General features: G+C 45.7%; 3 protein-coding genes across 5 annotated transcripts; 2 read left to right on the top strand and 1 right to left on the bottom strand.

Moving 5' to 3' along the window:
• Nucleotides 1-524: 524 nt before the first annotated feature.
• LOC120663629 (transcription factor E2FA-like) lies at nucleotides 525-5,350 on the top strand. 2 transcript variants are annotated; one of them, XM_039942513.1, is made up of 14 exons: nucleotides 525-856; nucleotides 2,056-2,245; nucleotides 2,323-2,379; nucleotides 2,478-2,563; nucleotides 2,643-2,731; nucleotides 2,804-2,858; nucleotides 2,976-3,028; nucleotides 3,112-3,162; nucleotides 3,262-3,310; nucleotides 3,413-3,478; nucleotides 3,566-3,642; nucleotides 3,755-3,974; nucleotides 4,693-4,759; nucleotides 4,867-5,350. In XM_039942513.1, exons 1-14 carry the CDS (start codon nucleotides 695-697, stop codon nucleotides 4,980-4,982), a joined length of 1,338 nt encoding a protein of 445 aa, XP_039798447.1. In that variant the 5' UTR covers nucleotides 525-694; the 3' UTR covers nucleotides 4,983-5,350. The 2 variants fall into 2 exon arrangements, with proteins under 2 accessions (XP_039798447.1, XP_039798446.1); XM_039942512.1 differs by having other exon boundaries at nucleotides 527-856; nucleotides 4,864-5,350.
• Nucleotides 5,351-11,832: 6,482 nt separating this feature from the next.
• On the top strand, nucleotides 11,833-12,844 carry LOC120663628. The gene has a single exon (XM_039942511.1). It carries the CDS (start codon nucleotides 11,927-11,929, stop codon nucleotides 12,446-12,448), a length of 522 nt encoding a protein of 173 aa, XP_039798445.1. The 5' UTR covers nucleotides 11,833-11,926; the 3' UTR covers nucleotides 12,449-12,844.
• A 62-nt stretch (nucleotides 12,845-12,906) lies between these two features.
• Nucleotides 12,907-20,431, bottom strand: LOC120663627 (putative HVA22-like protein g). Of its 2 annotated transcripts, none has more exons than XM_039942509.1 (6): nucleotides 20,149-20,431; nucleotides 19,892-19,990; nucleotides 15,415-15,459; nucleotides 15,262-15,325; nucleotides 14,959-15,165; nucleotides 12,907-13,362 (listed from the first exon to the last, which is right to left on the bottom strand). In XM_039942509.1, the coding sequence occupies exons 1-6, from the start codon at nucleotides 20,178-20,180 to the stop codon at nucleotides 13,171-13,173; spliced, it is 639 nt and encodes a 212-aa protein (XP_039798443.1). In that variant the 5' UTR covers nucleotides 20,181-20,431; the 3' UTR covers nucleotides 12,907-13,170. The 2 variants fall into 2 exon arrangements, with proteins under 2 accessions (XP_039798443.1, XP_039798444.1); XM_039942510.1 differs by having other exon boundaries at nucleotides 12,907-13,359; nucleotides 20,149-20,424.
• Between the last annotated feature and the right edge of the window lie 7,455 nt (nucleotides 20,432-27,886).

Below are 27,886 nucleotides of genomic sequence, written 5' to 3'. Positions count from 1 at the left end.
ATATTTCTTAGACTTCTGAACCAAATTATTACTTTGGAGAACAAACTAATAATAACTATGAGTTGGATATCCAAAAATTTTAAACCACCATAGGAATAACTCAAGACATATATATTTTTGGTTAAAGCGCACTAGAAATCCATTACTCGAAAACCAACTATTTAAGTGCACCTGAATAATTACGACCATTTCTTTATTACCTAACATACTAACATGACACAATTCTAAGCATCATAGCATCTACCTCGTCTTAAGCTGCGACAACTTCAGTAATTGGGCGCATTCCGCTCCTTTTACATATGATATGAATTAGACGCAATCCCAATTTCTCTTTGAGCTGTTTCTAAATCACAGTATAAGGATTAAGTATGAAGGGCCTTCACTAAAAATTCTAAAACCGAAAGGAAAAAAAAGTTCATAAAACAATTTCTAATTTACATTTTTGCCCCTTCAGCCTCCGCTAGACAGAGCTACAGCTCCCCCTCGTCCAGTCCACACCATAAACTCGCAACCCCCACTGAAAACTCCAATTTCCCTCGCTTCTCCCACCCCACTTTTCCCTCGTTTTCTTCCCTCCTCTCCCTTCCGCCGCGCAAACCCTCGCCCGCCGCCGCCTCAGATCCCAGCTCCCGAATCCTGCCGCCCTCCCGCGCGCCGTCCCTCCGATCCGCGGCTCCGCCGTGCCCCGATCCCCATGGCGGCGGCAGCGGCCGGCGGCGGGGCCGGCGAGGCCGGCGCACGGGCGCTGCTGCAGCGGCACCAGCCCTTCGCGCCGCCGCCCGGCGAGTACCACAACTTCGGCGCGCCCGCGGCCGGCGGCGACGAGATGGTGGAGGCCGTCGTCCTCAGGACGCCAGTGAGTTCCGGGGGACTGGTGGTCGAGTCCTTGTGCTGAAATTCCCGGTTGTTGGGTCAAACGCTTGAGCGCCGGCGGTTGATGGCCCCTCCCGCCAGCGGCGAGGGGAGCCGGTGGAGTTCGTGTGCGCCGGTCAACTGAATCGGCTTTAGCAATGCCGACGCGCGTCGCCTTGGATTTGACCACGACCGAGCTCTTGCGATGGGTGGGTTTGGGTGTTCGCGGAGACGATTTCGCTGAATTTCACTACCGGTGATGGAATCTGCTGCAAATTCTGCACAGATTTCGCGTTATCTGCTTTCTATTGTTCCATGGAGAGGTGACCAGATGGATAGTTTGCTGTGGTTTAGGTGAATGTTTCTAGGATGTAGTAAGAGACTGTGCTAATCTGGTGAAATTTGCTAATCGTGATATTTGAGGGAATAGTTTTGCTACATGGCGCGTGCTCATATTGCAACCCATTATCAATGAAGCAATGACACATGAACCCTTATATTTTTTTGTTTGCACATGGTAACCAATATGCGCCAGCTAGAGTACTATATTGATGGTGCTGTTTGGTGATTTTTGTGCTGATGAATTGATATAGTGTGTGCTGATTTATCTGGCATTTCCCCTTTTTTTGTGATTGTCAGATTACATAACAAATTGTTACCTAAATTTTGCAAACACTTGCTTAAGTCTATGCAACTTGTACGACACAGTTATCTAAAATCACTAGATGCTAGCAATATGTTGGCGGTAGCTTGAAAACCCCAATTAATGCTCCAAAACTCTGGAGATTGAGTGCGGACTAACCTATGGATGCTCAGTCATAAATAATGGTGAAACCTCATACAAGTGCATTGTTAAAAGCAGGCAGGATTTGAATTTACTGAAAAAAAATACAAATATTACAAACCATATCAAACTGTCTCCTTTCGTGCCAAAATAACATATCACTATTTTGGAACTTATAACACCATTGTCTAATTTTACCAAATAATCAGTCTGACTTAATTTATTACCATCCTAACATGTTCCCAGGAGGTTCTACACTTGTCTGCTTGTGGAGACTATTAGGATGACATTGCATTTTTGTCGTATTAATGTAACACTTTTCAGCAACTTGTGCTGATGTGCTCATAAATATAAGGTCTCAAAGCATAACGACAGTTTTTTATTTAGCTCTGGTTCTAACAAGAATATTCCCCTTGTAGTTGAAACGGAAACAGAATAGAGAAGAAAATGGAGCTGCCGAATCAAATGACTGGATGATGAGCCCTGGATATGTTAATGCAGGCAGCAGTCCAGTTCCTACACCCCCTTCAGGGAAAGGTTTAAAATCTTCTGCCAAGCCTAAGGCTACCAAGAGCCAGAAACCTTGCCCTCAGACCCCTTTGAGTTTTGGTGAGTGATGCACATTCAATCAGCCATGAATCATCTTTGTCTCCGATAACTAAATCTAATTTCATACTTTTTCACAGGTTCTCCAGGCAATCCTTCTACTCCTGTCGGTGGCTGCCGCTATGATAGCTCTCTAGGTGAGAAGAATCAGTTATCAACTTTCCTGTTTTGGACGTTGACATTTGCATGGTATCTTGATCTCAGATTTCCTTTCTTTTTCATTATGTCCTTTTAGGGCTCTTGACAAAGAAGTTCCTGAACTTGCTAAAAGGTGCACCTGGTGGCATAGTTGATCTGAATAATGCTGCGGAAACTCTAGAGGTAGTACTTCTTTGTTGGTATCTTGTTCCAAGCATGGCTTTCTTTTGTTAAACATATACATGCAAAACTTGTTTTGCAGGTACAGAAAAGGCGTATATATGACATTACTAATGTTCTCGAAGGGATAGGGCTTATAGAAAAGAAGCTGAAGAACAATATCCGTTGGAAGTAATATTCTTAATAGCTGTCTTTGTGATTGGTTCTTTATGGGCATTACTCACTTCATATGTCCTTTTGCAGAGGAATTGATGACTCGCTGCCTGGAGAAGTTAGTGATGATATGTCAATTTTACAGGTACTATGCTTCATTTTTTCCCTTTTTTTAATAAAATAGTTCTTCTCAATGACGATGCTTAAGCACGGTTCTTATTCTCTAAGAAATATCTATATTTATTCTATTTGTCATCCACAGGCAGATATTGAAGCTCTCACAATGCAAGAGCAAAATTTGGATGAACAAATAAAGTTAGTCACCAAGCTATTTAAAAACTCCTGTTATTGCTATTATTTCAGTTTTGCTAAGCATGCTTCTCCAATGTTTCTTGCAGTGACATGCGGGACAGGTTAAGGGAGCTTACTGAAGATGAAAATAATCAAAAGTAATTATATTCTATTCTCCCCTCAAGACTTGAGTAATTGCCTCGCATGTCAAGGCATTGCAGGTTTTGGACCTGATTAATGAATCTATGTGCTCGCAGGTGGCTTTATGTTACAGAAGATGATATCAAATCTTTGCCTTGCTTTCAGGTTTTTTTTTTGCCCTGATTTTAGTAACTGTTAAAATGATCAACAATTCAACACTAAGTATATATACGTATCAAGTAACTAAAAGTTCACTACAACATGCAGAATCAAACTCTAATTGCTATAAAAGCACCGCATGGTACAACTTTGGAAGTCCCAGATCCTGATGAGGTGGGTTGCAAAACTATCTTTGTTTGTCACACTCGAGGACATAGACGGATGTTACATTTCGTTAACGGAGTCAACTTCCCTACGCAGGTTAATGATTATCCTCAAAGAAGATACAGGATTGTGCTAAGGAGTACCATGGGTCCGATTGATGTGTACTTAGTTAGGTATGCTCATTATATCCCCATGTCTGGCATATGCTAAAAAGCATTAAAAAAAATCTGAATGCACAATCTCCAACTTAACATGAAGCCTAACATTGTTTTGTTGATTGATCAGTCAATTTGAGGAGATGAGTGGCATGGAAACTCCTCCGAGGCCTACGCCGACAATATGCATGGATTCTCTAGAGAATCCTAGGACGCCTTTGGCTGCAGAATGCAGCAAAGCTTCAGGGACAGAACCTAACATTCAACAAGGGCTTACACTACCTCCTGATGCTCCTAGTAGTTCGCAGGACATTGGCGGGATGATGAAGATTGTCCCTTCAGAGCTTGATGTAAGTTCACTTCCATGCATTATTATTTAACAGGATGTGCAAAATGAAATTGATTTGTCTATGATCATGTTCTTAATATTTAAGTGCATTTTGTTTTTGCACCCGCTCAACTTCATGTGATGCTTCAATCACATTTGGTCTTGCTTCGTCTAATTTGGAAAATAGTGTTATCCTTGCTTTGCTTCAGTATATCTTCGTGAACGAGCGTTAGCTCGGCTGGTGGGAGTACCGAAGCGGAAACCACCAGGTTGGGAGTTTGACTCCTGGTTCGCACATAAAAAATCCTCCTCGCTTGTCCCATGTCCAAAGCATAGTGTTGGGGTCCGGCCCTTCTCCCGGCTAACAGGCCACTATGTACGGGTGGAGCAGGGGTTCGGAGAAGGTCTTTTTCTTAGTGCAGGGCCGTGAGGGCGTCCCCCCCCCCCCCCCCCCCCCCCCCCGCGGTCAAGCTTCAGTATACCTTCCTTTTATGGAATATCAACCTCTTTATAGCACTTCATTATTTAAAGATTGATCTGTGAAGAGGTACAACTTGAGTTTCTTTACCAATTATCACCGAACTGGGCAACACAACCTTTTTTCCTAATATTGAAACACGTGCTAGACAAATTTTGTTTTGGATATATCTTATATTAAACATCTGAGTTCAATGGTGATACTTGCAGTTCAGGAGCGCAAGCACCTTGTAAGGCATTAACCGCCCTTTTTTTCTTGGCAGACTGATGCAGACTACTGGCTGTTATCAGACACAGGAGTTAGCATCACGGACATGTGGAAGACAGCACGTATCCTTCTAACAGTCTCTGTCACCATATTTAAGTTTCTCATGTAGTATAGCATATGCAGCATTTTGATATGAAACCAGTAGACCCTTAACTCGACAACGCAGCAGATGTGGAGTGGGACGGGATTGAGAAATTCAACGCGGAGGATTTCCTGGAAGTCAGCACGCCCAATCAGCAGGATAAACCGGCCGACGTCGTGGATGGCCCCTCCTGTATAAGCTGAAAACGGATGAATCGTGGCAGGGAACACCATTCATATTTTAGCGGCCGATGGATCAACTTGGTCAGTAGACTGCTGAGTGATGTACAGATGGTAGCCCAGAAATAACTCAAATGATCTTTCGGATCATGCCGATCATAGAATCGAGCGTGGAATGTGGACGGCTCAGGCTGTCCTTCACAGGTCGACCTTGAAACCATGTGCCGGGCCTGGAAGTTGCATGCTGTGCTGGGCATCGCACAGCATTAGGAGTGTACAATTAGGAATATGTTGTGTACTGATGGTGCTCGCTAAGACCCATTTGTAAAATAGTAGTTACTATTAGTTATTTATTATTTGTGTGATACTGATTCATCTCACTTAAAAAAAAAGAAAAATCAAACGTGTGAATGGTGGCATCCCTCCCGGCATACGGATGGACGGATGCTGCTATGAACAAAGCCATGCTTTGAAAAGTAACCTGTCGTCGGGCTTTGAGTGTCTTGGCAGATGATCTCTCGCCATCACCAGGCACGGCAATCTCTTGTGCTGATGATGCAGTGCATGTGCATCGTGATCTCTGCTAGCATTTGATTATTCCGCTGCTTCCCTGCAGCTTCGGCATCGAAGCAACTCTGCTACTCCGTTTCCTTTTTCTTGCTTGTCACATCGGGCGTCCGGTTGACTGGCATTTTCTTTCCCTGGTCGCCGTTGATACTGTTTCTCCTAATATCTTCACGCTATTAAAAAAATGGAGTCACGGTCAGTGTCGATTGTCGAATATCCTGTACGTGAGCAGTCGTAGATGGCACCACACCATGGCAGTGCCGCGTCAAGCTTATCTGCATCATCTTTTTGCCTTTGGAGCATGATGTGGCTAATCCTTTGCTTCAGGAAATGAAAAATAAAATCCAGAACCAAACTCTCAAGTAATTGATCATTAGTTTTTTAGTTCGCTAACCGTCTGCACATTAGCACATATGGTGACAGGGCACCACACCATGTCAGTGCGCGTCAAGTTGGAAGTCTTGTTAATTAGCTGAAATAAGGCTTCATATTTGAGAAGTTACGTTCAGAATTTCTCATAGAATTGGCGTCTTACGTATTACAATGTTTTGAGATTCTCTGTGAGCCTTAGGCAACAAGAGAATGACGAAGCCGTTGTTTAGATGCCTTTAAAATTCTAAAATTTTACAAGATTTCTCGTCACATCGAATTTTTAAACGCATACATAAAGTATTAAATATAGCTAAATAAAATAACTAATTACATAATTTGTCTATAATTTGCGAGACGAATCTTTTGAGCCTAGTTAATCCATGGCGGGACAATAATTATCAAATACAAACGAAAGTGCTATAGTGCTTTACACCCAAAACTTTATGCATCTAAACAAGGGGAAAATTGTTGGTGTATGCCCGTGTCCTGCTCTAGTAACCGAACGCCTGCTCAAAATAAGCCTTCCCTTATTTCAAAAAAAAAAGCCTTCCCACCTGATGCCTCATGTACTCGGCAGACGAATTGGTTTTTCAATTTGAAACTCATCTCGTGTTGGTGTTTTGCTGTATCGATCAACTCCATAGAATAATGGTGGACTGTGCCTCTTCGAAAAAAGAATGTTGAAGCCATATCTTTTTTTCCATTGTCTACAAATGGGTACTCTGTAGAAGACCAAAAGTGGAAGAAATACAACAGCCATCTTTAACTGCACCTTTTGTTGCATAATTGCACTACTCCCATCCTGTCGCTGTTCGATACAGGCAGGCATTTCTCCATTTTCCTGAGATGGAAATTCATGGAGGCCTTGGTTAAGAGGGGCAATGAACCACTGATATTTGCACCTTGCTTAATCTATTTGTCGGGTATCATGATTAGGGGCACCCTAATCAGGGGACTAAAATCGCCCTAAAAAACGCAAACACATATCAGGCAACCAGGCCCACGAAGGCCCACAGCCTCCTTCCAATCTGAAAGAAAGGAAAGGACTCAAAGAAGCCCAATACGCGGCCCACGTACACAGTGTGGCCCATCCGCACCCCCCTCGAACCCCCGGGACGATCTCCGCCTCGCTCGAGGGCTCCCCGCTGAGACCCTCGACCGCGCCCCGCGTCTCCGCCTCGCTCGAGGCCACCCCTCGACGAAAAGGACAAACGACCCTTCTGCTCACCCGCCCGCCGCACGGAAGCATTAAATTCCAACCACTCCTCCACAGCGCCCAGGTCAGACGGCGTCAGGCCGCCATTCGTCACAGTGGCGGTGACCGGAGTCCCGTCCGCCAACTCCGGTCACCGCTCCGCCATTCCGGACGCTGTGGCGACGCTGTGGGAACCTGCGACGCAGTGCAGGACGTGCTCGGCACTGCTCCAGCCACTATGCTGCCAACTCCCCATACCTCCTTCAGACTTTCCCCTCCGTGCAGCCCTCGAACGGCATGGGCACAACCCTCGGGAGCGGCTCCGGCCTTGACCAGGACGAGACCCTGGCCTGCAGGACCCTCGAAACGTCGCCACGCCACGCCTGGAGGATGGTACACCCTACAGCAACGACCACGCCGCCTGCTGGAGCTACAAGGACACCGGCTCGATCTCCGCCAGGCCAAGGACGATGCCCAGGACGACTGCCATGCCAGGCGCCATACCCCACATTGTACTTTCCATAGTGCTCGACCACTGCACCCCCGCGATTCGGGGGGAAGACGACGACTTCCGCGATCTCCCTGTGCATGTACACCGTCCCTCCTTGTGTCTATAAAAGGAGGAGGCGGGCTTTACTTCAGGGGGTCGGCTCATTCGGTAGAACACAACGCTCAGCACTACTCACAAAGCACATTCGCTCTTCTGAGCCCCGATATTGGCACTCGCCTCAATCAACTCCTCCTCTAGCAGAGACTTGGGAGCTTCCCTCCCTCTCTCGCCTCGCTTGTACCCCCTACTACAGGCACCCCCGGTGCAAGACAGTACAGTGCTCTCGCACACCCCTTTGCTGGGCGTACGGCCACACGGCCGGAACCAGAATAAACCCGTGCGTGACTGTGTTGTCTCTTGCATCAACATCTAGGACGAGGAACACGCAACATCATCACTAGTTGGGTCCGGACTACCAGGTCAGGACACCGACACTATTGTTACAAGCTGGTCAGCTGGAGTGCTATACTGCTATCCAGCAAAAAATGGCAAGATGCCTAATTGCAATGGAACATGAGCCAGCTAGGACCTAGATTTCATCTCTTTTTCTGCGACCACATGTTGTGGAAACTATCTTAAGCCTCATTCAAATAGGTCATGAATCAAGTCCCCCCCCCCCCCCCCCCCCCTCCTCCAAAAAAAACCAGATAATAACTAACCAACATTGGATTAGTGTATTTCATCTCCCCCACTTTGACCCCTAATATTCTGCTCAAATTATGCAGGTATTATATGCCCTTTCACTGATTCCTACTTGTCCAAAAACAAAAGGGGATGCATTCTGGTCCACCCCACCAGGCCAGGCTCATCCGCATATGTTCGATTCTGAAAGATTCCAATGTGGAGTGCTGATGGTTGAGCATAAAGTGAACGTTTCCACCCCTACTGTATTCTTGAGCTACACAATGCAAGTAACTTCGAACGTTTGATCACTAATTAGTATTACTAAATGTGGATAATTGACAAAACTTATTCCATAACCCCCGGGTAAAATCGCGAGATGAATCCAATGAACATAATTATGTAATTATTAGACAATGTCGTGCAACAGTAAATAATATCTAATGATGGATTAATTAGGCTTAATAGATTCACCTCGCGATTTCTCGTCCATCCGTGTAATTAGTTTTATAATTAGTCTATATTTAATACTCCTAATTAGTGTTGTAAAAGTTGCCAAAAAAATTTTGGTAACTAAACGCACCCTAAGATCCCACCTTGAAATGTTTGACATGGACTGATATATAATGACTCACTGAGAGTTGTGTTAGAGCAAATGCATCGTGCGTGCCCAACCGAATCAAGCAGTATAATGGTTCCAAAAAAAAGTAAAAGGAAAGAAAGAAAAAATGAACTGTCCGTTCGGCTTGTTAGCTAACCAGCTAGCAGTATTATTTTTTCATACTAAATCAGTACCAGCCTTCAGCTACCAACCAGTCAGCAATATTGTTCTCTCATAACATTTCAGGACTAGCCACGAGCCACAAGCAAGGAAAGTAAACAATTTCACCGGCTACCTGCTGGGTTGCTAGAGAGACAGAGCCTGCCATAGTTCCGTCTTGACTGTCTTGACTGCACTTTGATGCGATGCTATGTCAGCTTCATCCAATGGTCTCTGGTTACCAACTTCTCAGAATTCTAACTCTTTATTTTTTTTAAAGAAAAATCGTCAAGGAAAACATTTATTTGGCACCTTATTTGTTGTTCCAAGCTTAAAAGTAGCTGGTGATTTACTAGATACAAATTTGCAAGAGCTATAAACTTGTAAGGCAAACTCTCTATGTCAAGACAAATTTGCTATGTCAACCTCTGCAAGTGCCAAATGGATTGGTGGGACCTGGTAACTATATACTGAATTGAATTGTTTCCTGTAGAATTTGTACGCGCTTTAAGTTTCAAAATAAACCTATCTTGTTTGGAAAAATAAGTAGTTTACTGATAGTGCGATAAACTGGTATGCCATTTGTAAAAGGATATACAGACTTAAATTTTTTGATAAACATGTCTTCATTGAGGACGTGGCGGATCATTATTTGTTTTTATTCCGGTTGCAATAAATTTTAACGAACTGGTGTTTCGTTCATACGAGTACCACCAGCCATAAAGTTTATCTGATTTGGCATTGACTTTACGGAAGATGTCACATGGACCTCTAATATTCTATCCTAAACTCAGCAGGTACCATACACATAACACATGTGCTTTACCTATATGTCCTACCTGCCCAAAAAGAATAGGAGAATTCGCATCGTCCACCACTTGCCCAAACTAGCTCATCCTGAATTCTTGAATCCCAGAAGCTTTTCATCAATTCCCAAAGAATATATTCCAAGTGCGCCATGCTGACTGTTGAGTGAGCATCGAACAGACGAACACGTACTCTCCAACGTGGACCAAGAATCCGACGGAATGCGGATTGCTGACTAGGACTGATCCCGAACGGGCCCCACCCCTGGGCCCCGCATGCGGCATCTGGGTCGAGACTCGAGAAAGGTAGGACGCGAGCCAAATGCGGCAAAATTAGGGCCACATCCTCCAAACGCAGCCACAATTTTCTCGTTGCACTGATGCCAGTACATTGCTGGGGCTCTTTAGGTAGCCTTCCATCCTGGCCATTCGATTTATCAAGAGGGTTAGGTAATTGCTACTACTAATACTCATCCCTGTCTTGAAATGTTCTTTGTAGTGGCCCCAAACTTGTGATAGAGATGTTTCTGTAATTATCTACTGGCTGATCATCTTGCTGTGGAGATTTTGTAGTCGTGAACACATGACCATGCAATTTGTATATTTGGATGGTTGACTTCTTAGGTTTGGACAAGTAAATTCTTGTCAATAACATTCCCATTTTTTTGTAACTAGACACAAATAAATACAACACTCTTCGCTTGGCTGCGGCTGGTAGCTGGTGCTGATTTGTTACGAGAAAAAAGCACTGCTGACTGACTGATAGCTGGTGGCTTGTGCTGATTTGGTATGAGAGAAAAACACTGTTGGTTGATTTGGTATGAGATGTTCCATATTAGTACTGCTCAGTTATGTTAACGAAACCTTCCGTAATCTATCTAATATTTTCTAAATGAATTCTAATAATATTTTTTAGACGACAACTCGGAGTCTTTTTCTTAGAAACAGGACTCCATAATTGACTACTGGGTACAATGCACCATCTGTTACGCTAGTACACCTATAAAATTACCGGATGGGCCGTGATTAGAATATTGGTCAATAGCTAAGAGATGTCAAGGTGAAACACCTCAAAATATTGGATGATCGTAAGAGCATCTCCAAAAGACTTTTTATATCTTCTCTAATTTATAGGAATAGAAATTTTGATGAAAAATTAGCCTCCAACAGGCTCTTCAAATGAATATCTAAAAATAGATATCCTCGATTCCGGATTTCATGTTAGCCAAAGATGGAGAGTAAGGATGACTCTCTAGACGACAAATAAGATATAGAAGAGTTGCTGGAAAAGACAAAGATATGGAAAACGATTTTCACTCAAATGACTCTCCAAATGATAATTTAGAGAGTAGATTTTGGTAAAACTTTTGGAGATGCTCTAAGATATTATTACGTATGCTTTTAAAAAAGCATCCTTGTGTGGCAGTCCAACTTGCTTAATTATGTGGCATTTTAGATATTTGTAAATGGCATATTTTACGCCAGTTTTCACGCCACTGTATTTTTGCATAGCACATATAATCCTATTCCATGCAAGTGTTGATAAGCAAACAAATGTTTCACAGATAACTCATTCAAAGCACGTCGTACTACACTTTACAGACTGATAATTAGGAGCTATAAAATTTTTCGAAAGTATCTGGCAGATTCCTGTACTCGGTGCTAGGATTTGTAAATCGTTCCAAACTATCCTGAACGAAATCAAGGGTGAGGAAGAGGAACGCATTCGGCCAGGTGCTGACGTGGATCCCAATAATTTCCGTGGGCCCCACCCGCCGCCCCGAGCCGCTCGCCCCGCGCGGTCTGACGAGCCGTTTCAGGTTCGCTAGCCCCCAAAATTCCATGCCCGTCGTAATCTAACCACCGAAATTCACACTACTGATTTCCCGAATATGTACCCAGTCCATGACATGTGGGCCAGCTTATGCTATTTCGCGGCGTTTTTAGAGGCCGCTATATATCAACACCCGTGCAAAAAGAATTCTTCTCCCCCCTCCCCCCTCCCCCCTCCCACTCTCTGTCCCGAGCAAGTCGTCGTCGCCTCCTCCCGAGCTCGCTGTTTGATTCGCTTCGTACCACTCGCCGATCGCTTGTGCTATGCCGTCGGCGCCAGCCGTCGTGCCGCCGGAGTTGCCGAAGCTTTCTCCGACGTCGCAGCAGCCCCGCCGGCCGCGCTCTCCGCTCGCCAACGGCTCGGCCGCCGGCGACTTCGAACTGCGGCACTGGCGCACGCCCAAGAAGCGCGCGGCGGCGCCGCCGCCGTGGGCGCCTCCGGTAATCGATATCCCCAACGGCGCCGGGAGCGACGACGACAGCAACAGCAGCGGCGGCGGCGGGCACGGGTACACCAGCCTCCGGGACATCCTGTCGTCGCCGGAGTACGCCGCGACCACGGGCGGCTCGCCCGCGGCCTGCGGCGTCATCGGCGGCGGCTGCGGCAGCTGTGGGGACATACACATGATCCGGCACCCGCTGGTGAAGCACGCGGCGTACGCGTACCTGCAGATGACGCCGTCCGCGAGGAAGGATCCCGGCCGCCGCGGCCGGCGCTGGCGGGGCCCACTCTGCCGCCTCCTGCGAGGCTGCCTCAGCTTCATCGGGGCGCTCTTCCGGCCCTGACTCCACCGGCGAGACCTTGCTTGCGGTTCTTGGTTGCAATTTCTCTTTGGCCTTGTTCGGCTGGCTAGCTGGCTGGATGGCTGGCTGATTTCGCGTGAGAGGAAAATACTGTTGGCTGGCTGGTTGGTTGGTGGGCTGATTTTGCGTGAGAGAAAAATATTGTTGTCTTCCCTTGCTCTTCCGCTTCTTGTGTGATTAGAATTTTTCTTAGGATTCTCTTTTTTTTTTGCGAGGATTGTCTTAGAATTTTTGTGCTTTCCATTGAAGTGTAATTTGTGTAAATAATTTGCTAGGATTAGGCACAAATGGAGATGAGATTATAGCAGGGAGAGAAATGATTAATCGCACACTAACAGCATATCATTAGTTAGCTTGATTCTGCCATGATTTTTTTTAGTCGTCATGAAGTAATGATTGGAGCAATGAATATGAGAGCAATCAAATGAAAAAAAATCAAGTAATGAAGCAGGCTGAGATATATTCCATGGCAGAAAAAAGACTCAAGCATACCGATCAATGAAAAACTAACGATTTCTATCATATGCCTTGAACCATACTCGATACACATCCATCTGTTCTTCACAATGGTGAATGGCCAATGGGTTGCTGATTGTGCTATGTACTCCCCTTTTTTTCTCTGCTTTTCTTTGCTTCGTTCATTCATTCTATGTACAACAGATAAAATCATCCCCTATAGTTTCTGTAGGAGTCTCTATTTCCCTTTAGTAATGCTTGCCGTTGGGCGCTCGCCGGGGCTTGGCGCCACCCCCCGCGGCGGCGCCGATGGTAGCGCGCAGAGCCTCGGCCACCACGGCGGCGTCAGGGTTGCTATCGAAGATGGACTCCTGCGGTGGCGGTGACGGCGGCCGGCGCTTGGTGGCGAAGGGGCTCCAGCCGGACTTCTTGTTCCTCTGCTACACGTGAAAACAAAAACGAAACCACCCGTTATCAGTGCCTGCTGTGGGAAAAAAAAAAACACCTCCAGTAAGCGCTTGTGCTTCACAATGGGTGCGGCGTGATTCGTGCACGTGGACGCACATGTCCGTTTGGTGGATTACTGGATACGAATATGACGCTGCTGCCTCGCTGCGCAGCTGAACCTTTGTACAGGGCGGCGTGTACCGACCAGGCAACAACCAGGCGACACAAGTTCCTGATTTCACGCTGCTACCTGTTGCCCGACTAAATCTGGGCTCCATCACGTAAAGTTACTCGTCATACTACGAGATGCCAATACTTGAGCTTCGATTTGCGTAGTTCGTCATACCCAAAAGACCATACTAGGTCAGATCAGAAAGAAGTGAGCATTCACCAGACCAGTTCATGGAGCGTGCCAGCGTGGGAGCTGGGACAACGCAAGGAAGGAGAACGCAACGTTGCGAGAGCAGAAGAGCTGACAGGAACGAGACAAGGTCAGAGCTGGGCAGGATCAGCCTGTGGAAGCTGGAAGGGGGTGAAGGAAACGGCCAGGTTGACAGGTTGTGCTGGCCCTTTGGCTCTTGTGCAGACAAGTGCCCACGTTCTCCGCGCGGGCTGCTGCTGCTTCTTTCCCAGTTGCTGCAAGGCCAGAGCCGTTTGCGCGTCGCTGTCCGGCGGGCCAGGATTGAATGGGAGCAGCGAGAGGCTGACAGGGGCAGGCAGGGGCCGCACCCGCATGGGCGAGCAGCCGTGGCCTCAGCTTGAGGTCGGGGAGAGGGGGCAACCGGGCAGGCGAGCCCCTAGCAGTTGGCACGCTGGGCATGGACGGATTGGTGGATAATGCTGCTGTCTGCTTGTCAAAGTGGGGCGGTGAGAGGGAAACCAAGGGGGAACGGGGAAGTGAGTTGGCAGGGTTGAAGGGCTGGGCTTTCTTTGTTAGCAACAGTTTGTTCGATGCCGGAGTTTTTTCAGATGTGACAAACAGGAGATGTCATTGTTCATCCAAAACAAAAGGGTTGGCCAAAAAAAATTGGAGTATGTTGATGAGATTTCGGTAGAATATGTTAAAAAGGGGGGACAAACTTTTCAACCAAAGCATGTAAAGCATATGAAGCAAAAAATCATCTGTCACTGGTAAAATGTAAGCCTGCAATTGAGTTTCCCATTGTGATACTTTGATTGGATTGCATCGAAGGAGCAATAGCTTTTTTAATATTGCAGGATAGCTAATCAATGGCACTAAATTTGATCAGTAAGAAAATCTAATGAATCTACATGGAAAGTAGTGTTATATTTTATTTATAGCAACCATACTGCACGTCCTTCAGACTCTATGATGCACAGGATGATAGTACATGAACTTTACCAAGAACAAACAAATTTGGTCAAGAAATTCAGTGTCAATTGTTTTCCGTAAACCATAACCTATAGCAAGTAAACACAGATGGGAAGAATAAATTTGTGTCAAAAGTCAAAACTACCCCGTATGCAGAAATTTAGTCAAGAACAGAAAGTTTCATGTTGGAGCAAGGAGGAAATATAGTGCACGCTATAGCTATTCTGAGTTGGTCAGATGGAGAAATTGTTGTTACCTCTGCATTGGATCCTTCAGGTTTCTCTGATACGACATAGCGAAGGACATCCATGAAGAAGGCTGTCCCTTTGTCTGCGAAATTCTTCAAGTAGAAGCTAAGCAGTTGCCCAGATTTCGCCCTGAGATGCAGTAGCCTCTGCTCGATGTTTGGTTCATATTGCATCACTATGGGCCGAAGAAAGGTGTCATATACAGCATCACTTCCCTGCAGATGCCGTGAAGTTAAAGCAGATTTTGACCCAAACAAAGGTATGGTTTGCTGGAGAAGGTAAAATCTGAACGAACAAACTTGTTTTCTTACCTTTGTTTTGGGGTACCAGAGATAGACAAAGAAAGCTAGCTTCATTTCTGAATACATCGGCATCCTGACAAGGATACAATACGATAGACATGCATAGATAAGTGATATGCTTCCAAATATAAAGAAAATAGTAAGCAACAAGAATTGACTGACCAAGAGATCACGCTCTCAAAGGCTATAACCATGGCCACAATAATCCTGAAACATTCACAAACAGGACAGTTTACAAGGATATGTTAGCCTATCTGATACAGTGGTACTTCTACTCAGTCTGAAGACAACACTAATTTTGTCCTCGTAAACAAAATAAGCAACAATAAACCTATATGTAGGTACTGACACTAGTAGTCCATGCAATAAGAAACATGACATGATTGTTTTTAGTCATATATCCTATGAATAACAAAGTTATTTTTTTCTTTACTACAGCATTTGTATTTTGTTTTGTTGTGTATATCCATAGATTTCTTCAATACTAATGTCACTGCTAACTCGGATTGCATAGTAGATAATATCTCCTTAATATATTGATGCGTAGTCCCCCTATGTGTTCAAGATAAAAAAAGTAAATAATATCCCAAAAGTACAGTGTCCCAAAAATAAAGCCTATGATTAAACCTGGCAGTTACTCTATTACTCTTAGCATAGGGTGTCACAAAAAATAAGCTAACATAACCATGACAGCTCACGATAGTTGAAGTAAATATTGCCAAAAATCTCTTCATTTCCTCTGCTAGGGTAGTATTAATAGAACAATGCTAGCGAATAGCGCACATTCTACCATACCTTCCATTAGTGGAAAATGTTCCTATGTTAAAATAAAAAAACACCTCAAAAACTAATTCCTCCATTCTTGTATATGGAGCATCTCCTTTCCATATTTAACTAACAAGTTAGCATCAGATTTTTCAAAACTATATCACCACATAGGATGGTGATTTTATCGCCCAAACTGGTATATATTCTACAGAAATAACTAGATTATAAAAATCATTCCCTGAACTTGGTTCTTTTTTTAAAAAAAAATCCCTGATAACAAAATGGAACTGCACATATCTGTATACTAGATTATAAACATTTCTCAGGTCAATCGACCATTCCATTACCAGAAATCCATGTAACTCAGACAAAAAGGACAACAGAACTTTTATCCAATCTAAAATGACCCAGTAAGAGAAATAACAACTGGTACCAGCTGAGTGATTTTATGGAAATGATCACTGACTAGGCAAAGGGAAAGACTTGTATGGCCACAGGCAAACATTTTGTTTGCATAACAAGATTTTTTTTGTCTCACTTTTAGATGAGAGTCTGCAATCCATATGAAGCTTCTTATCTCTTTCTTTGAAGAAAGGAAGATTAAGGAAAACCTAGGTTTGCATCATTTTCTGGTAAGACTTTGAATTGGCCTCCCTTTGGTCAATTGAGCCAATTAAAATGAATATGGTGGACCTTAGAGCCTACTATATTTTGGTTGGTCAGTGACCAAGTCTAGAGATGCTCAAGCCCACTTAAATAGGTAAAATAACAAATCAGGAAACATTCAGCTCACAAACAAACCAATCCTCTTATATCAGATATCATGAAATGAATGACTATGCACAGAATCAAATTGATGTTGTTAAGAAGGCAAAATGTTTGATGAATTTATAGTCAATTTCTTCAAACAAAAATTTGTTGGCCTTTGTACTAGTTATTAGATAACTACTAACATAGGTCTTGTCTTGGCAATATGAATGCAGAATAAAACAGTTTATCCAATTTACATGAGGCTAGTGTTTTGTAAAATTTTGTCTAAGTTGAAGAAGGCATTCGACGAAAGGATATTAATTCTTCCTGTACTCATATGTCTTACGTTCCATTAAAGTAATGGCGGCTATAGATGTCTATGCAGCCCACAGCCCGTTAGCCCGCCCGAAGCATGGCCAATTTGGCCCGGCCCAAGCACGGCCTGGCCCGGTTCAAACCGTGCCCGGGCTGGCCCGGCCCGCTCCCCGTGCCCGGGCTTGGGCCGTCACCCCAGCCCGTGGGCTGGCCCGCTAACTCCAAAAGCACAGGAGCCCAGCACACAGCACAGCATGGCCCAGCGCCCCACCCCCCCCCCCCCGCAGCGCCCTCCCCCCTCCCCCGACCCCCACCCCGACTCCTCGTCTCCGCGAGTCTGCGGCTCTACGCCCTCCCTCGTCACCTCCCCGCCGGCCTCCTCGTCTCCGCCCGCCCACGCCCCCTCCTCGCCGGACACAGCCTCCTCGGTTCCATGACGTCGGCCGCGCCTCCTCGTCTCCGCCCCGCGCCTCCTCGTCTCCGCCTCGCCGGCCGCCGCCTCCTCGTCTCAGCGTCGCCTCTCCGCGGCCTCCTCGGCTCCGCCCCGCCGGCCGCCGCCTCCTCGACGCCGCCCCGAGCCTCCTCCCGCAACCCTAGCCGGCTAACCCTAGATCTCCTCTCGCCTCTCCGCCGAGCGCCGAGCCTCCTCCCGCGGCCAACAAGCAACTCTGCCGAGCGCCGCACTTCCTCTCCTCTCGCCTCCCCGCTGCCGTCGCACTCCGCCGCGCCTCCTCCCGCGAGGCCGCGACCCGCGCGGCCGCGCGTCGCCGTCGCCGGTTCACACATCGTGGGCCGCGGGTGGCCCGAGCCCGACAAGCAGGCCGGGCTCCGCGAGCTGGCCCGGCACGAAACAGGCCTGTAGGCCCGTGCCTGGGCCGTCGGCGGAGCCCGTGGGCCGACCCGGCACGGCCCGCTAAAGAATAGTGCCGGGCCAGGCACGGCCCGGAGGTGAACGGGCCAGGGCGGGCCCGGGCTCGGGCCGTGCCGGGCCGCCCGGATGGACATCTATAATGGCGGCTACTGGTTCCATTTACTACTAAGAATCAGATTTAAAAAGTTCAAAGAATCAATCTCAGTGTTTTTTTTTCCATTGAAACATAGAATTCAGTCAAGTAGGGTTGCATAAAATGTGTCAACATGTTTCTAAATCCAATATATACAACAAAACGACAAAAAAAGAAAACTCTGGTCTTACAAACAAAATCATGTGTAATCCCAGTGGAATGGCAGAAACGCCTCACAGGCTCACATTAGAATGCTAACAAAAGGGGCATGAAATCTCCGTCAATTACACTTCAATAAGCATGCCATTTATTGCAGAAATAGTTTTTTAAAACTTGGCCGGGTAAGCATAGACAGAAATAGGCAATATAACCAACATAGCAATTAATTTTGTGATTAGTAAATCATAAATGATGCAAACAATAGTATTAGTAAATCATAAATGATGCAAAATATAGTAGCAATAATGTCAGAACATTTTTTTCTCGAAAAACGCAGGAGAGCTGTGCCTCATTCAGGGGCGACGTTGCATTCAGTTTGCATGGTGCAACGGCACCAGGGTAAGAAAATTTTCTACACTAGCAAGACTCATATTCACCATATATTGCTATGGATTTTTTCTTGCTCCTCACAGGGTGCACCATGGTAAGTTTAGAGCTACTTCGCCCTTGGCCTCATTATATTAAGAAGAAATGCCAGAACATTTTCCCGCGAGTCACCAGTGCATATTGGATGGTCACCCCAATCACGCATCGTTTCATCTACCATGCATTTCACAGAGAGAAGCAAACCAATCTCGTTTTGAGTTGAGCCTTCTACAGGATGTAAGGCCAGTCTCAGTGCAAGTTTCATTGCACGGTTTCCAAAAACAAAAAAACTAGGTAATCGTGCCAGGTGGGTTTTATGGGGATGAAACTCTCCTCTCATCCCATGAAACTCCCTCTTCTCTCTCCTCATAATGATCATGCCAAGTCATCAAAAATGCTGATGTGGCATATAGAATTTAATGCATGAAATTCTCTATGAAACTCCCACAGAGACTGGCCTAAAAACTACTATAGAAAATTCCCCTCCTCTCTGCTCTAATCCATTACATTGATTTCTAATCAGAAGTCTTAATGAAGCATTTCTAATATTTGGCAGCTTTATTTTCGCGCCTATTTCTAGGTGGCAGAGGCAGGAATCTGAAACTGGAACAGAACTTGCCCTGTTTTATCAATCCTAAAATAGCATAGAGCTGGCAATCATTAACAATAACGCTGAGGAATGGGCAAGAACCCTATGATCGACACCACTTTCTTCCGTGGAATGCAGGATTGAGATGTCATGATCCAGCCATCCACCTAACATCCAACTATTAGCGCACCATAACAAACGTAATACCCTATGGAGTAGTTTATAACTGATAAACTAAAGGGAGGCAGAAATAAAGGTGGCACAATCATTTCGCATGAACTTTTTGCCTATAGACACCCATTAAAAAACCACTCCATGTTATGTTAGTCAGGGAGCAAAAGGTTAAAGGTGGGCGAACTAAAGTCAGCATCATGAAAACCACTTAAAAGTTAAAAACCACGTTATCCAGGTACTGAATCTCACGCCACATCCCCCTAAAGGGTAAAGAGAAAGCACGCAACCACGGTTGGTAATGGCAACACACAAGCAGGCTGATGGGCGACAGAAGTGGAATCAGCAGCGGCAAACGCGTGGTCGATCGATTCGAAACGAATTGAAATCCGTTTGCGACTCGACACCCCGAGGAAGGTGGCGGTTGACCGAGGGAGGGAAGGAGGCAGGGACGCACCAGTACTGGCACCAGAAGCGGAGCATGTGCGCATCGTTGGGGCGCGTCTCCACCGTCTTGAAGCACTCGAACGCCGGCATGGCGTACCCGAAGAGCAGCCTGCGCGCAGGCCGGCGGCAGCGAACCAGGTTTCGGAATCAGCGCGCGTCAGCAAAAGCCAAAAACAAAAACAAAAACAAAGCACTGCCCATCCGTCCGGCCGGCCCGGCGAAGGAGGCAGCAGCATTCGAGCGGGAGGAATTCGGACGGGGACTTACAGCAGGATCCTCGACAGGAGCTCCCCCAACATCTCGCCGGACCCGGAATGGCGACCGGCCGCGGCGCTCGGTTTCGCAACCCGCCGCGGCTCCTGGCTGCTCGCGCCCGCCGCTTTACTTGTGGAGTCGCGTGGAGCGTCGGTGGCGGAATGGGAGCGGAGAGGAGGCGGGGGGGAGGGAGAGAGGACTAGAGGAGCGGAGGCGGAGAAGGAAGCGGTTGCGTTGGCTTCGGGAAGACGGCAGCGGCAGACCCGCGACGAGTGGGAGATTTGAGAGGGGTTGGGGCGTGGGCAGCCGGCAGCACAGTTGCCGTTTGCCGAGTCCTTGGACGTGGTGGGGTTGGACCGTCCGTCCGAGCCGGGGGATTGGACACGTTCCATCCATCCGGCCACGACCGACGATGAAGGAGGCGACCGACTGGGCCTGGGCCCTGGCTGCGCGGCGGGGCCCGCATCTGCAATGGATGAGGAGTTGGCTTTACGGCATCTGGTCCATGATTCGTTGGGGCCAGGGAGGGGGTGGGTGCGCGGACGGGTGGAGCCGCTCGGCCAGGGTTTGCGTGCCGCCGCCGATCCCGATCCGCTCCTTGTGTAGCCCGCGTGTTTTGGCCAGAAGAAAACTCCTCTCCACCGAAGCTTCGCTTCGGAAAACACTGCCCTACTTGGCGACGACCTTGGTGTGGTACTGCCATGTGCCTAGACGTCTTTGTCCCGTCGCATACGCCTTGGTTTTACCGGTTCGCCCGTGACGAACGCGCAGGCGCGTCGCGTACGGGAGGACATTGACAGAGCAAAGACCTACTAGCAGTAGTTGACAACAAATGCAACTGTCATGGCATTTTATTCGATTCTTAAACATAGAGTCGATTGCGTGCCGGTAAAACACACGTTCGCATGTAGTAGTGCAAACAAAATGCGTGCAGCAACAGATCGATGCATGGTGCCTTTTTTGGACAGGAAACGTGACGAGAATGGCTGGCTGGTCATTCCATTCGTTCGTAGGCGATCATTCCTAGTTTTCCGCCGCGGGTGGATCGGAGGGCACGCCAAAGCGGAGAAGAATCCGTGCGGCATCTCTACGCGTGTGCAGTGACGACTGACGACGACCCGCCTCAACATTCCAACAACAATCTGCAGGCAGCTCCCGGTCCAACCAATCCACCGCGGCAGCGACCGAGAAGAAGGGCGGGGTTAAAGTCAAACGCATTACCCATCGCCTCATGCCTGCAGCCTGCATCACCTGATCACCTCGGCCTTGGACGCTTTTGTTAATGTTGACCCATTTGTGGTGATTGATAACCTTGACCTGACAATCGGCACCAAGCCCGTCGTCAAAGTCTGCCATTGCCATGAATTTTCCGATGGTTTCTTCTCCTGATATCCCTCCCGTTCAGATGACATCCCCTGGTGATTAAATTCTCCCACGCGGCTTATTCGTTCGTGTCCGCATCTGCAGAGCCTACAGCGTCTACGCAATCGACGCATTCTTTCTTTGTCACCCGATTCAGCGTGAACAATCACAACACCAATTGGCCATTGTTCAATTCTACCCGTCCATGCGTGCGCGCGTTGCTCGATCGCTCACCGTCCTTGTCAACAAGGGTCGGCTTCCACCGCCGCTGATCCCCGCGCATGGTCTAAGCTAGTTTCCCAGGAATCGGTTTAGCAATAGCAACCAAACCAACCATGGTGTAAATAAAGTGCGTTATGGGTTGGTTGGGTTGGCCTTCGAGTTAGGTGATTGTCAGCTCACCGGTTCCATCAGTCGAGCTCGATCATCAGCTACTGCATCCTCTCCGACCCGTTGATGATTTGACCTGTGCATGGCGCCGTCTCCATTATCCTATTCCAGAAGAACAGATCTCTCATATCGAAAGCACGTCCACGAGCCTGCGACTCGAACTCGCAAGCCGTGCGCCGCGCTGTTCAGCTTGGATGGCAGGTGGCAACGCGTTTCTTCATGGGCCGTCATGTTCCTGGATTGAGCCAAGCAGCCCATTGGAGGCCTGTCCAGTAGCCCACATAGAACAGCGACGGTGGCATCAAGCCCATGGGTCTAAACAGGCCCAGTTCTACCGGGTCTGGTCCATTTATTTTACTAATATAGTAGAGCCCAGCGGGTTTTCAACTGAACGTTTGGCAACGCTTCCATATTGTTTTCAGCTATCCGCTTGCTAATTTTCAGCTGGCATAGCCATATCCAGGCCTAGGAAATGAAACTTTCCGAGCTACTTTGATTTTCCGCAGTAGCATGCACTTTGCCATGGACGGGCAAGCAGAGCACATTGATGCCGCCGCTGCGACCCAACCCAACCCAAGGATGATCATGATCCGTTCCTGCATCGAATCGAATCCAAGCAGCCAAAGCTGGGAGTAGTAAACTCGTGAGGTCACATCCACAGGTTGCTCCTGGCGATGCCGTGAGTCCCGGCGGTGCTGCATAAAGCTCCGCCTGCCACGCATTGGCTGCCGCCGCTGCAGCTCCTCCCGGTGCCAAGCCAAGCATTCAGTGAGGTAGTAGAGCAGCGGCAGCGCTAGAGCCGGTGTAGGCCACACGAGGGCTCATGGCTCCAGCGTGACCAACAGTAATTTCTTCTCCCTTTAGCTCCACCAATTAATTGATGGATTAGCTCCCGAGCAAGATCGTCCGTAAAACTGTAGCGTCTAAATGCAGCGGGAACAAGGAATTATGGAAAAATCATGGTAAGGGTGTGTTTAGTTGGTGAAAAAGTTTGGGTTTTGATACTGTAACACATTTCGTTGTTACTTGACAAATAATATCCAATTATAAACTAATTAGGCTTAAAATATTCAGCTCGTGGTAATCAGTTAAACTGTGTAATTAATTATTTTTTTTCAAAAGTATTTAATGTGCTATGCATATGTCCGAAAATTCGATGTAACAAATACTGTGCAAAAAATTTTGAGAACTAAACAGGGCCTAACTTTCAGAAGCAGGAGATCGTACATAACTGGACAAGACAAGGCTTGACGATTGTAACGAAGAACAGACAAGGGTGAATTCGCTCGCTCACCGGCAACAACAGCTGGACGGACGCATCAAATTTCGTCGCAGATTCGGGGGTAGCTGAGTGTGTGAAATGCACTCGCTCGCTCAGTCGTCAGCACGAGGTAAATGCTAGCCAGTGGGTTACTACCCCAGCACAGGCATGCAGCAAATGCTGCAGCAGAGCCCCCTGCCCCGCTGCCATCTTCATAACAGGGCGGCCTTGGCCCTTGTTTGGACGAAAATTCAAAATTTCAAATCTATCACATCGAAAAAGAATTTTATATATATTGAAGTATTAAATCTAGACAAAATAAAAAATAAATTGCATAGTTTGCTTGTAAATTACAAGACGAATCTAATGAGCCTAATTAGGATATGATTAGACACTAAATTGCTACAGTAATTGATATCGTACACATACTCTAATGATAGATTAATTAGACTCATTAGATTCGTCTCGTAATTTACAAACAAATTATATAATTAGTTTTTTAATTAATCTATATTTAATACTTTAAATGTATAAAAATTTCATTTCAAAAATTTTAATACGCAACTAAACAAGGCCCTAGCTTGGGCCGGAGAGGAGCCGAGTCTCTGTGACAAATTTCACTATAGCCCAAGCTTCAAGACCCTGCTCCCTCCTTTTCGGCTGCACTGCAGCGACGCGTACCTAGGCAAGGCTCACCTGAGTCACGGCCAGGGAGCGCCATGATTTCCGGCTCACATGCCAGGCTCCTGCATGTTGTCAAGAGCTCTGTACGGAGGGGGCAGCACCTCAGTCCAAATTCAATCCACATTCAACCCTTGTTTAGTTGCGTAATTCAAAATTCTAAAAAAAATCGGTACCTGCATGAAGACTTAAATCTAGATAAAATAAAAAACGCATTGCACAGTTTGTCTGTAAATCGCGGGACGAATCTAATAAACCTAATTAGATCGTAATTATATGCTAAATTGCTACAATAATACTACAGTAAACAACCTCTAATGACGGATTAATTAAGCTCATAGATTCGTCTCGCGATTTACAGACGAGTTCTGTAATTAATTTTATGATTAGTCTATGTTTGGTACTTCAAATGTAAAAAAATTCGTTTTCAAAAACTTTACACCCTATAACTAAATAAGACCTCAGTAAATAGTAGCAGCAGTCTCTCAAGTCTCAAGTCTGAAGAGGACGAGCCGTGCGAACCTCGAGTCGTGGCTAGTGACTCGGTCGGTTTCGCGGTGCGAATGACTCGTGCGAGAGAGGGTTCATGAGTACGCGGGAATACAGTTCATTTTTTACGGCGTGACCAAAGAGCCACAAAATTTTCACTGAAAAAAAGGGCCACCTGGTCCGTAGGCTAAGCCGCACATAGCAGAACCATGAACAAATTAAGCCACAAATTCGGCGGCTTACATCGGGACCTCCTCATAGAGCACGTATTTGTTCAATGTTCATCGCCCGTGGCCATAGCAAAAGGCTGGATGGCTCAAAGTCATGGTAAGCAAGGAATTTCTTTTTTTTTCTTCTTCTTCTTCTTTTCTTCTCCTTGTTCGCAAGAAATGTCTAGAGGCCATAGCAAGAGGCTGGATAGCCCGACGGCTTAGGCCAGTCTCAATGAGAGTTTCATGGAAAAATCATAACATTAAATATCATCAATTTTGCTGACATGGCAAGAAAAGAGGAGGTTGGAGTTTCATGAAATGTGAGGAGAATTTCATCACCATAAAATCTATCTGGCACAATTATCTTTCAGTCTAGGTAACTGTGCCCATAAAATTACCACCGAAACTGGCCTTACTAGAGAGCTTCTTCAAGCTGTCGCCTTGCCGGGGCGTCGAGCGCTCTCGCGCGCACGCAAGCGCATAAAACCCTGCCGCTAGCAGCCTGCGGCAAAACCACGTAGTATGGCAGGCAGTAATGAGCGCTGTTTCCGGCACGCCCAACGGCTCAAAAGGTTTGTGTCGCTACTGTTCCGGCGACACGCGTGCGCCGTCGTCATCCGGAGAAGATCCATTGGTGGGTGTGGCCGTGTGGGTTGCCGGCCGGGCTCTGAAAAGCTGCGGCGTGTCGTGTTCAAGGGATGATCGCCGGCCGCTTTGCCCCTCGCCGACGACACGGCGACACATGATCAGGTGAGGAGGGGCATGCATGGGATATGCTCCCCGTCCGGAATGCAATACCGTCGGGTGTGGTCTGCACGCAGCTACTACTAGTAGATTACTAGCTTGGTCCACGCATTGCTGGTCCACACATGACACATGGACTGAAACTGAACGTGTATGATCGCTGCGTGTGCATGTGGTCACATAAACCATGACGGCCAAACCTGCTGCTGAGTGCTGATCAGCATGCAGCTTCTCATGGTCACGGCAGTGGGACCCTTTTAAACGCGTAATTTTAGTTAGTTTTTTTATATATTAACTACTAGGCGTACAGCCCGCACATTTACGTGGCTGGTATTGAAAATTCAAAAATTAGTTATGTTATTGCAAAACATATTTTGTACCATACATCACCCTATTCATTATCGTAAATTATATCTTATTGTTGATTAAAACAATTCAAATATGATCTATCCATAATAACAATTTGATTTGTTGAGCTTTAATAATATAATGTATATAATTATTCTTATTTTTGTTTTATTTTGATTTATTGTTGTTAGTTTTAGTTTTTATTAATAGTATATATAACTAATACATAGCTAATTGGTATTTTATATTAATATTTTATAATGGCATTGGTGGGTGATTTTTAATTAGGCACAGGAGTATTTAGTCTAATTTTTATCGTAATGTCAGTGGTGGGTAATTTTTATTTTTCTATTTTTGTCTGATTAACATGAAAATTTCTAGGCTTTGAGAGCGAACGTGGAGGCTCCGTTTGTTGGCCAAATAATAAGATAATAGATGACTGAAATGGACAATTTAGAGGCCAATATGAGATATTTTTAATCACGAGTAGTATAGATGACTTATTAGGAACAGATTCAAGGGTTAATTTAGGCCATTTTTACCGGTGGATGGTGGGACTGGGCAATTTAGTTAGACACAAATTTAAAATGATTGCTGGCAGAGGTGAATGTTACTTTGCCAAATATTGCTAACCGAGTTGCCACGAGGTTACTTTATGTTATTTCAAAATGGTATTAGTGGGGTAATCTAGATGAGGATTAGAGGTTACTTATGTTATTTTTCATTTCGGCATAATTCTGATATAGATTGATGGTTTCATTATCAGTTCGTTATTTTCATAATGGTTCAGCGGTTACTTTATAAAAACTTTAGATCTGATTATACTTTATATTGTTAATGATGATTAGAGTTTACCTACTTGCTATCTAGGTTTCTCTAAGTTTGTTGAAAATTTCTACGAATTTTTCTAGTGCTTAATTATGTTGCGGATTAACCATGTGGACTCTCTAAAAGAAGAAACTAAATTTCTATTTACTAGTAACTAGCCTATCAACCCATGCTCCTACATGGGCTAACTAGAATTAATATAAGAATAAGATCAACAATTGTAATTATTTATCTCACACCCTTTTTCATCTATTAAATATTCTAACACATATTCTAAAATATATATTTATCATTATCTAGTTACAGTAGATTTCATTTTGCATTACACTTCCATATGTATTTGATATGTATTTAGTTAAATTGTTTCTTTTTGAGTTGGTATTCTTATCTCTTCCATTATACATAAACATGGTGATACATATTTTGGGTAGTATTTTTATATAAATAATATATTAATAATGATAGAAATAATAATTTATAATTTTATATTGGTGCACTTTAATATTTTATTATAATTATATAATTTAGATTCAGATTTATAATTAATTTAACTTCTAATAATAACCTAATTGGATAATTTATATGCAAATTTAGGGGTTATTTGTATTATTATTTGTAGATGGGTAATTTACAAGAAGATTAGGGGGTTACTTTAGATTTTTTTTTATAGTGACATAGGTGGGTAATTTAGATACATATTTAGGGGTTACTTTAGTCTATTTTTATAATGGATGATGTGGGTAATTTGTCAGAAAAGATAACAGATCCAATGACTATTATAATTAGAGTTGTTGAATTGATGGCAGAATGTTTCTGATTATTGTTAGAATTTATAGGATTTCTCTTTTTTTTAGGGTGTCTATTTAGGATTCTAGATGGCTTCATATGAATGCTCTAAAGGAACATTTCAATTAGTAATCGTAAGATAAAGACAGAACCTAGTGTGAGCATGGATGCTGAAGGAGCATCCTTTCCACGTAGTCACGTACAGCCAGTAGGAAGGTGAAAATGCCCTGACGATCGCAGCAGCAGCATCCCCTGCCGGCACCCGGGCTTAACGGTTAACCACCTTTGATTTGATGATTGCACCAAACGCCCCGAACTGGACGCGGCCGTGATTGTGTCTAGGGCAGGAGCCTCGGAGCACCGGCCATCCGTGACTTTTTGCGCGCAGTGATGGATCATGGATGCGTGCAGAGCTAGGTAGCCCTGCTTTGGATATATACGGGGAGGACGATGATCATGAGACGACTGCAGATGCAAAGGTGAAACCGGCCACTGGACGACGACATCTTTGCGTCGGCGCGCTCCTCGTGAGGCGTCATGATGAGGCTGGAGAGCTTTGGATCGGAGGAGCTAGCCAGGCTCCCAGGCCCAAGGAAGGAGACCTGCAGCTACGAGAGCGTTCGCACTCTGCTGGCCCTGTGTATGGGCC

Source organism: Panicum virgatum, chromosome 3N, assembly GCF_016808335.1.
Source record: "Panicum virgatum strain AP13 chromosome 3N, P.virgatum_v5, whole genome shotgun sequence".
Taxonomy (NCBI): Eukaryota; Viridiplantae; Streptophyta; class Magnoliopsida; order Poales; family Poaceae; genus Panicum; species Panicum virgatum.
This window is presented reverse-complemented; position numbering and strand designations above follow the sequence as displayed.